Raw genomic sequence first — 10,753 nt, 5'->3', positions numbered from 1 at the left:
AAAGTGTATCCATGTATAAAAATAATTTAAGGATTCTTTAAAATGTCTGGTTATGAGTGCAGTGATAAATCTTTATTTCTTAGGCCATAAAATTTGTAATTTTTGATAAACAAAGTTCAGAATTCTCCAAAGCAATTGCAGTTCATAGGCTCATAGATTTTAAGCTGGAATTAGCCTTAGGAATCATCTAATGGTTCTCAACGTAGTCTTGGGAATGCTGGGGCTCCTTGAGACCTTTTCTTGGGGAGTCCCTGAGGTCAAAATTATTTTCATAACAGTACTAAGATGCTTTAATTTCTAATATGGTAAATATTAATAAATAACCCTCACAAAAAAGGTCTTAGAGTCTTCAGTAATTTTTTACAAGTATAAAGGAGTCCTAAGACTAGAAAGTTTCTGAACCTCTGATCTAGTCTTACCAACTCAGCTCACTTAGTTTGGGGGACAGTTTTAAGGAATTACCAGTATTTCTCAAATATTATTTGTGTACTGACAATTTTTGAACCCTCAAAAAAACTAATACTTTTTAATCTATTTAAGCGTGACATTAAAAGGAAAAGACAGCACTAATTTTAAAAGGAAAATGGCTTACCTGAACTTCACAGACCTTGCATATTCTGCTAAGGAGGTAACATTTTTAAAGGTGGACCCATTCCAAGTACAAAGTGGAAAAAACTAAAGCTTGTTAAGTGGTCCCCTAAGATCATCCTTCTGTCCCTCCATACAATCCTCAGCCCTTATGAATTTATTTTCTTAAGGCTGCTAAACTGCACCCAAATTTTGTTCCAATATTTTAAAAAAATTGTGTGGTCTAATTTACCCATTTTATGCTGTTAAGTATTTAATATTATAAGTAAATAAAATGCTAATTATGAACATTTCTCAAAGTATTCTTTTGTGTCAGAACCTGACACCTTGTGGACAACATTGGTTTCACATCTATAACTGACAGTCATTTGGATAGTCAGTTATAAAAAGACCAGTGTGATAGACATTCAAAGGATAATAGTAACAGCTTGTTTTTCATAGTAGAGATCATATCATTTTAGATTATCTTAAAGATTTCTAGTTCAGCACCCTCATTTTAGATAAAGCAGACCTAGAAAAATTGTCACCTCCTTAATTCAGTGGTAGAGCTAATACCTTCACTACTTGCATTTCCATTATTACTTGCGACAGGTCAGTTTTTTTAATGTTCTTAAAATATTGGTTCAAAGAACAGCACTGTAGAGTGACCAAAGGAGAAAAACTCATTTCTTTTGCTATTTTGAAGATATTTACAGTATAAAGGGAATAAAAAAGGTTTCATCTCTCAAACCCAACAATTCATTGCTTCTATTAATGAGGCAAGACAGGTAAAATTATTTTGACTAAGAGTCACATTATATGACTTACATACTTGTATGCAGTCCGCATCCTATTTCAGATCCCTACCTTCATTTTCACCATACTAGTTTAGTGTGCATTTTGAAAGGATAGGTGTCAAGGTGGGGCACTGTATCTTTAAGTCACAGGGGCAGCTAGGTGGTGCCATAGGGCAGAGTGCTAGGCCTAGAGTCAGGAAGACTCAACTTGATGAGTTCAAATCTGGCCTCAGACTAGCTGTGTGATCCTGGACAAGTCACTTCACCCTGGAAAAGGAAATGGCAAACCACTCCACTCTCTTTGCCAGGAAAACCCCAAATGGGGTCACAAAGATTTGTACACAACTGAAATAAAATGATTGAACAACCTTTATACATACTCCATTCAGATGTAGTCACAACTATCCCCATTGCTAACCACATGTACACATCTTAGTATAACTGTACTTAGGAAAAGTTAATTAGTAACATTACTTTAAAGGAATCTCTCGAGCATATACTATGCATATAAAGACTGAATATCATTATCGGCATACCTCCTAAAATGTTATTTCTATGATCTAAACCTTGTAAGCTCCTTGAGAGCCTGTAACACCTTTTGCCGATCTCTGTATCCTTCATAATATCTAGTAGTCTTACGTTCATTCAGTAAATCAGCATTTAGTCTCTACAGGACCAAGAAAACGTTTCCCCTTCTTTCTGTTCCCAATTGCCTGATAAACAGTTTAGGAATATGCTTTCTTACCTGTTGCTTTGGAAAGGTGTAGGGGACCATGGTGGGTATGGGATGCTGTATAGAACAGATTGTAGTTGGAGTTTGCTGTTGGTTAGAGTTGCTGAACTCCCTCTTTAAAAAAGAAATTCTTTACAAGGAGTGACTGTGAAGGGAGGGATACAGAGAAAAATAGGTTATGTTAATAACCTGTAATCAAGTCCTATTTCTGATACCTATTCTGAACTAAAATTTGTGGAAGTTAGTTGTTAAGCAGCAGTAGCAGATACAAGCTTTTTGAATGTCTAGATAGACCAAAACCCAGAAGTGTGCCTGAAGGCATCTTTTTTATCCTTAATTGTTCCCAATAGTACACACACACACACACACATTTCCTACAGGTGGAAGATAAAACATCTAGAACATCTGCTGGATTCACAGGAAACCTTTCTATAAGGACACCTAATTTTATAAGTAGTTCACTTGGAGGGGGACAGGGGGCAGAGATAAAACCTTCCACATGACATCATAATTACTCATTCCAAAATAAATATGGCCCTCTAAAGTTGTAGCATAGTTACCACTTAACACTCAGTGAGCACTATGAATAGACTGAAAATTGTATAAAAACAGCTTGATTGGGTATGGGTGGAGGGCAGCCTCAGTCAAGGCATAAATCATATTAGACAAAATACAAAGCAGGAAATTGTATAACAACTCCAGAAGGGAAAAAAAAAGACCCAAAAAGGCTGAGATGTGGGAAGATAGGACTTCATAGTTATAATTATCTTTACAGTATCAACAGCATGGTTGTCAGGCTAAACCTTCAGACAGGGATGTTCTCGGCTTGTGGTAAAGATTACATCTCAGAATACAATAGCTGAACATACATGAGACTATCTCTCATTCAGTAGAGAATAATGATCTCATTCACAGGCTTTAGTGATTTTTGGAACCATTCTACAATTCCAGATAAATCAATTTGTAGAGCTCTGTAAAGTATGCCTATAAACTTTTATGGCTTAATTAATATCTACCTGTAGAGTACTTGTAATAAAAATTGACGTGAGATTTCACTGCCTACTTAACAAAACAAAAACATCAAAATGTTCTGGGCATTGACCCAGAAGATGACTATCACTAATATTCTTGCATTATATCATCACCCTTGAGTACATAGCAACATTCTTCAACATTTATCTGCATTGACAATTAAAGACCCTAAGTATCTTAATTTTAAAAAGAGGAATTTCTGTGAAGGAAGTTAAAGTTCTTTTGCCTCTTTCTATATTATGTTCATTGCTTCCAAAACACGCCTTCTGTGCCCTGTCCAAAAAAAAACAAAAAAACAAAACAAAAACACCAACCACATACACAGAACACCTTAAATATTTTTGGTTTATTTTTCTTAAGGAATGAACCCATGTCCAAATAGTTCGTCAAAAATGTCATTGCTAAATTAAAGAAAAAAAAGCATTAGGTCAAGTTTTAGAAAAATAAAGGCAGAAAGATACACTTTCTACGTGTGTTAATGAACAAATCTTTCCTCGGTGAGGAGGAACAATAACCCACCAAAATCTGGCCAATTTATTCAAAAACATGTAGGTGTTTAAGAGTTCTTAGTACCTCAGTTCAAGAACAGACTTCAGAGACATAAAGGCACCAGAAACAATTAGTTATTTATGGCAATCCTAATGCAACTTTAAATTTAAGTTATAATCAAAATTTACCCTGAGACCAAGTTATAATTCAAGTTGTAAATTAAAGTTACAATTAAAATGTATAAAGTATATATAAATGTACAAAGTTTTACAACAAAATTTTAATGAAAAGCTTTACAATTATCCCTGAGAAATGTAAGAAAATGTTTTCAGATTAAAGTTAACAAAAGGTTTTGTGGAAAAGCCCATAATACTTTAAAATTATATAAAAATGCACAGAATTGTTCGTTGCCAGGTTAGAGACCAGGAATGTCAAACAATCATCAACTCTTTTGTTTCCCTCTGAAAAAGAACAAAAAGAAATTAAGAAATTGGTTTGTTTTTTACAGATGTATACTGATATCTGATCTGGAAGTGGGTAGGGATCACATAAAGTACCTGTAAAGGCCAAATAAGAAACACATCCACAATTTACACTTAAAACTTTTACTGCTCAATTAAGTCTTGTGTTGTATTGGAGATTAGAACAGCATTTACAATATAGAGTTCAAAAGAACTGAAAGGTTAACTATCTATTACAAGAATGAAGTTAGACAATTCTTTTAAGTTAATTCAACTGGGGCATGTAATTTAAGATGTGTACTATTAATTACATTACAAATGTGTTAAGATTTTTTCCATAAAGCAGCAGAGAACCACTACTAGTTACTTTTTATTCAGAATGTTAACTCCAAGACAACGTGTAATTTTAAATATAACTAATACCTTAATATGGCCAAGCTAGCCAAGTGGAAGATAATTTGTTTGAAGCTCCAGATGATTCAGCAGCTCTCATTATAGCTGCATACCTATGAGGAAAGGTTAGATTAACATTCATGAAACCTATCCACTTGTGAACCTAATAAAGCTTATTCAATTATCTAACTGCAGCATGTAACAGTGAATTTATTTCATATATAGAATGTCTTCAGCATAAGAAACAAAATTAGAGAAGGACTGGTATGAATGAACTGGTAGTTCTAAGGGCTCTACAGCTCCCAATCCTATACAGTCAAACATCCACAAGCCTAAGTTCTACTCGGAAGTGTGGAAAGTTTCACCACCTGTAGGAAGAAGGAATGTGTGGCCAAGCCCCCTTCTCTTCCCTCACATGCCACCAGACTAACTCAAGGCTCTTTTCACCACTGTCCTGGACCTGTGGCTCCCAATTTCAACCCACATTCCAGAGCCACCAAAATTATTTTCTTAAAACAAAGGCCTGACCATGTCATCCTACTCAAACTCCAGTGAGCTCCCTAATACCTCTAGGATCAGATATGCCTCCCCCTCCCCCCAATTTAGCATTTAAAGTTCTTTGCTAACACTACCTCTTTCTAGCCTTATTGGTATTATTCCCTTTCCTGCAAACTGGAGACCAGCCAAACTGGCTGCTTTACTGGTCACTTCCCATACTTTGCACTAGCTATGTGTGCTCCCTTCTCACCTTTCTCACTCAGCTAAAGATCCACCTTGGCATAAGTTAGATGGCATAACCCACCAAGGTCACCTTGGATCAGTTCTGTATACACCTGTATGTACAGGGTGTCTCGTTTGAAGAATGCGAGCTCCTTGAGAGCTGGGACTTTGGTATTTGAATCCCCAGTGTCTAGCACACTGCCTAGCACATAGTGTGTTCTTAATACATACTTATTAACTATTTTCCTTCTAGCCAGGATCACAGTCAACATGAGTGCTATTTTGTGAACCCAATTGTGCAATGTCCAAGAAAAGCAGGTCTAGACCTATGATTTTATTTGTGCAGCAAACTCCCAGTGAAGAAACTCAAAAATTCCTCTCCCATCTATTATGCAAATGAGTCTTAGAGAGTTGGAAAGATGCCTAGGGGTACTTCCATTATTGCAGCAGACTTAACAAAGTGAACATCCTGGGATCTGTGGACAGCCTAAAAAGAGCTAGAGAGGTAGGTAGACAGTACAGCACTTTGAGAGAGGAAAGACTATTTGACTCAACAAAGGACAAATCAGAACTTGTCAGTTATCTTGATCCTGACTCTGGTTTGTATATAACCATAGTAAAGCTGCAGAGTTAATGTGATAAAATTCGTAAAAACTATGAATCACTTTGGAAATGCTGAAAAGGGGCAAGTAATCATTAGCCTAAGGAGGCAACAATTTCAATAAAATTTCTAACTGCTCATAGTTGTCAACAAAATTCTTAAAAGTAATGTGCATCATTCATTATATTTACAGATTAATCTTCAAAGGCTAATTTTTAAATTGCATATTGTCACAGAGAGGTTAAGTGCTCATCCAAGTTCAACAGCCAGTATATGAAAGATGCAGACTTAAATGCAGGTCTTCCTAGTCCAAGGCCAATTCTCTGTCCACTATGCCAGACACATTTACATTGGTCTCCAAATCACTATAGCTACTATTGTAAAACTTATGGAGTGATTTTAATATTACTGGTTCTGTACTATCAGTAGTTGGCCATTTAAGGCATAAGTGTAACCCAGGTTAATGTTTTGAGTTATTTAATTTTAATAGCCTGTTTTATTAGTCTGGAATAGCTAACAACAGATTTTTACCCTGCTTTGGAGATGGGATGACCACTATGTTTGCAGTTATGATCCAAAGGATGTCTGTGCTTAATACAGAAGTTGTCATTACACTGGTCACAACGCAGCTGCAGCATTTCTTTCTTCTTGCATCCCTCCTTTGAACATCGGTGTATGAAAATCTAAAAGCAACAAAAGAATGAAAATTGAGTCACTAGCAACAACAGATTGACTAAATTAGGAGGTCTAACAAGCAACAAGACATACGTTTAAAACTACACATATAATACTCTACTGTAACAGGAATGAAATAATTAAAATCCACAAGTAAGTACCCAAATTGGAAACTAATTGTGCCTGCAACAATCGATTTAACCTCATTTGCCACCAAACCTCAAAACTAGTATAAGCAGCAAGATTGGAGATGTTCTAAAGAACATTAAATTGTCCAAATATAGGCTGGAGTACACCACAACCTGAATGATCAATAAAAGGCTCTTCTGTCTCATTTCAGTTACAAAAGGCTTGTACCTCCAGAACAAACCCGATAGTAGCCTGATTCTGTCTGCATGTAAGAGGTTTTCTTAGTGCTAGTAATCAACTCTGAAAACAGTAATTTTAGGGTCATTAAGTACTCTCAAACCCAAAAAGAAAGCAGAAGTAGACATGTGACTATTCATTCCTAGCTTTGAGTTATTTGCAGTGGTAAAAGGAATGCAAAAGAAAATCTCTGAGGACAGAATTGAGGCAATAAGTTATCAATCCACTGATGTTACTAACATATGAAAAATTGTACTTACCTTCTTCTCAGAAGCCGGATTATATTTACAGTCTTTATCCATATGTTGTCCAACCACAACATCTGCAATTTGTCCCTTTCCTACTGGAACAGGGACATGACAAAGTGGACACACTGGGACCTGCACATCCTAAAAACAGCTAATGTAAGAGGTTGATGGGCAATCCAAAACTTACAAAGAAAAATATGGCTTAACAAAAGATAAAAATCTGAATTTGTCCTGATTCTGCTTCCAGTTTGTTTGCAACTACATTAAAGTTGCATAGCTAATATATAGTAAGGTAATTAAAGAAAACTGTATAATCACTTTGGAAATGCTGGGGGGAAAAAGGCCAGTTAGTGGCCCAAGGTGGCAAATATTTCAATAAAATTTCAAACTGCTCAATAATCCTTAGCGCTAATATTCATTTGTACTTATGAATTAGGCTTCAAAAGATCTATTAACCCTGAAGAGTATGGCACAGCAGCAAGTATGCTGGATGGGGGCCAGTAAAGCAGGAAAGCCTTTGCCAGCTCCTTGCTGGCTGTATGATCATAGGCTAATCATCTACAAGATGGGAATGATGTTTATTTTACCAGGCTCACAGTGTTGTGTTGAAGAAAAAGTTTTGTAAACAGCTTTATTATAGCTATAGAATATATGGCCAAATAGTCTGCTTTGTACAATGAATGAAGTCTACCATAAGTTATCTTGTTTTAAAATATAGCAAAAATTGTAAGATCTTCTGTAAAATTCAGAATTTTAGAGATGCAATGGACTTCAGGGGTAATATAGTCTAACTTCCCACCTGATAAATAAGTCTTTTATTTTTTACTTACTTTTCACCACCTATTTCAAATCAACTATATTAGGAAAACTGAACCACTATTTTTATTCTATTAAAATGTGTCAAACTAATTCTAATGTTTATATGCTTGGAATTTCTAGAAGCAGACAAGTATGAATTACCTTTTTATATGCGGCATTACATTTATGGCTCTCATAGTGAATGTGATCTTTACAGAAGACTTGGTCACATGCATCACAGTTTAATGGAAGAAAATCTAAGGAAGACATGAAAATATTTTGAGAACTAAAGCAAAGACACAACTGCATTATATAACAATAATTTTACCTGCATTATTTTGTCATTAACTATTAAATTGCACAAATACAAATTTTGTAAGAATTCTAGAAAAAGTCCGTAACTCAAAACAAATCACATTTCACAAAGCTAACTGCTACTCTTGAAATCTATAGTTACAGTTCCATAAAATACTATCTTGCACTAAAAATGTGGATTAAAAACAAACTTGTGATTAACTAGCCTAATACTGACTTGTCAAGCTTTTTTAATAAAATGTGCAGACCTGTGAACTTATTTATTAGTTAATCTATACAATTTCTCATTCACTAATATAAGAAAGCACCCAAACCAGCCATTTTTAATTAGCATTCCATTAACAAAGCTCACCCAGCTGCTTGCACGTTTTTTCAGAACAATGCTTTCCCAAGTCTGGAAATTCCATTGTAGAAAGAAAAGTGCTAGTGACACAAAAACCAATTGCAATGTTGCTGCCGATGACCTGCAGGAAAAAAGAATGTTAGATGAAAAACAGCAACCTCACTTCCTGGATAATCAAGATTTACAAATTCCCAGTCGGCCTTCAAAATGCCCCCAGCTAGCAGGTGGATAGGTGGTAATCCAATCTTAGTCAAAGCACTGGGAAACATCTAATGCTGACAGTTTTAGGGCGACCATACCAACTTCTGTTTACATTAATGACAGTGGCAACCCACAACAGTCAACTGCACTAGCTAGAAGTCATCAGGTCCCCTGCTGTTCATTTCAACTCGAAGGCTTCAAATTTTACTGTATTCATTAATAGCTCAGGGGAAAAAGCGGGCGGGGGAGAAGAGCCAACAAGTTTTATGATTTATTATCAAGTTCCTCTGAAAGAATGGAGATACATAAATAGATATGTATGTGTATACATACACACACCTATACATACATACATGTATGTATATATGCAGCTAGGTGGCACACTGGACCTGGAGGAACAGAATTCAAATCCAGCTTCGGATATGCCCTAGTTGTAAGACCTTGGGGAAGTCAGTCACTTAACCTCTATGTGCCTCAGTTTCCTCATTTCTACAAATGGGAATGATAATAGCCTCCCAGGACTAGTGAGGATCAAAGGAGAAAGAACAAGTGCTTCGCAAACCTTAAGGTGCTATGTAAAGGCTATGTTAGAGGTTAAGTCAAACCAGAAGGATAAACTCTGCCACGTTTTTGTCCATCCAGACTTTTGCCTGCTGAGATAGGACACAAAACTTGACTATTACAAAGGTTATTAAATCAGCGCCGGCCGCGCACTTGGGAAGACGCTAACCTCTACGCTTACCCAGGCTGGGTAACGCGGCGCTCACTGAGCCTTCATCTGACACTCACAACAGCCGTTCCGACCACCCGTCCTTTACAGGAGAGGAAACCAAACTCCGAAAACAACGGACTTGCCTAAGATTACAGGATAAACAGCACAGAGGCAATCCCGGCGTGCTTGCCATTACGTCCCAGCTGCCTGACTGTGGAGGAAACCCAGGACTACCTTTAAAGTGCAGTGTCCGGTGATGACCGCGCTCCCCCCATGCCCCCAAACCCATCCAGAAACCAGCGGCGCACTCTCGGCTCCCCCTCCCTTCCTCTCATCTTTCGTTCCTTCCAAAGGATGTTTCGCTTCGTACAAGGGAGCGAGGCGGCTGCCGGGACTGGGAAGCCAGAAAAAAACCCACTAAGAACGTCTGAACGGGGAAATTACGAACGCAATTTAGAAGAATCGCCAAGGACGCCAGAGAGAAAGTCCGCTTACCTGACGAAGCAACGCAGACGCCGCCACCAAACAACTCCAACTCCCGGCTGCCGGTCCGGCTAGTCAACAGCTCGCTTAAATTCACCTGGGAAAAACTATTGCCAAGTCACGGTTCAGCGCGCTCCGATTGCGTCACCGTCGGCCAGCCAATCAAACCGTAAGGTCTCCTTCCTACCCCTCCTCTTCTCCCCAGCGTCCCGGTACCTTCTAGAAGTCCACGCCCCGCGGCTTCCGCGATGACTCAAGGCGTTAGGCGAGGGTAGCTCAGCTCCGCCCAAGTCACGCGGAAGTGTGATAGGCTGTGCTGAGTCAGGGGGCGGCGCCGGAAGGCGCCACGTGAAGAAAGCAATCAAGCCATCAGCAAGTGTTTATTAGGTTCCCGCTGTTTGCTGTTTCTTTAAACTGCTTCTGCCTTCCGGGGGCTTCCATTCTGGGGGAGGGGGGTGGGGAGAGGCAGTCAGTGAATACAAAAGTAAAGGCGAGATTATACAAAATAAACATTAAGGAATTTGGAAAGGGGTGTGCTGGCAGCAGGAGGTTTGAGGAATGGAAGTTCGCTGGGTCAGTCTATGTACCAGCATTTACTAAGCTGTTTACCCTGCCCTGTGCTCTAGGTGGGTGTGTGGGATGAAAGACCCTCACCAATTAAAAGTTAATAAGGAGCCATCTCAGGATGGGAATAGAAATAAATTTTATTCAGTTCTCGAGAATTGGGCATCCCCCACAAGAACGAATCCAGCAAGGGAGGGGCTTTACAAGGAGCAAATCACCCCTAATTATACCTAACAGAAGAGAATTGCGGCCCAC

At 38.1% G+C, this 10,753-nt stretch overlaps 1 protein-coding gene across 1 annotated transcript; it reads right to left on the bottom strand.

Moving 5' to 3' along the window:
• Window positions 1–3,460: 3,460 nt before the first annotated feature.
• Window positions 3,461–10,042, bottom strand: ZFAND2A (zinc finger AN1-type containing 2A). Its single transcript, XM_036767796.1, has 7 exons — window positions 9,947–10,042; window positions 8,548–8,659; window positions 8,043–8,137; window positions 7,095–7,223; window positions 6,325–6,476; window positions 4,503–4,585; window positions 3,461–4,079 (listed from the first exon to the last, which is right to left on the bottom strand). Exons 2-6 carry the CDS (start codon window positions 8,600–8,602, stop codon window positions 4,504–4,506), a joined length of 513 nt encoding a protein of 170 aa, XP_036623691.1. The 5' UTR covers window positions 8,603–8,659; window positions 9,947–10,042; the 3' UTR covers window positions 3,461–4,079; window position 4,503.
• Between the last annotated feature and the right edge of the window lie 711 nt (window positions 10,043–10,753).

The sequence above is a fragment of the Trichosurus vulpecula genome, chromosome 1, assembly GCF_011100635.1.
Source record: "Trichosurus vulpecula isolate mTriVul1 chromosome 1, mTriVul1.pri, whole genome shotgun sequence".
Classification (NCBI taxonomy): domain Eukaryota; kingdom Metazoa; phylum Chordata; class Mammalia; order Diprotodontia; family Phalangeridae; genus Trichosurus; species Trichosurus vulpecula.
Note: the sequence above shows the minus strand (reverse complement) of the source record. Positions and strands in the feature narration are given on the sequence as shown.

What these genes read in the sequence shown, in the direction of transcription:
- ZFAND2A (XM_036767796.1), bottom strand. Translation starts at nt 8,602, where the DNA reads ATGGAATTTCCAGACTTGGGAAAGCATTGTTCTGAAAAAACGTGCAAG. An exon ending in AAAAACGTGCAAGCAGCTGG is followed by an intron (nt 8,138 to 8,547) that starts GTGAGCTTTGTT and finishes TGTCTTCCTTAG; the next exon opens with ATTTTCTTCCATTAAACTGT. An exon ending in CATCCCATCTCCAAAGCAGG is followed by an intron (nt 4,586 to 6,324) that starts GTAAAAATCTGT and finishes CTTTCCTCATAG; the next exon opens with GTATGCAGCTATAATGAGAG.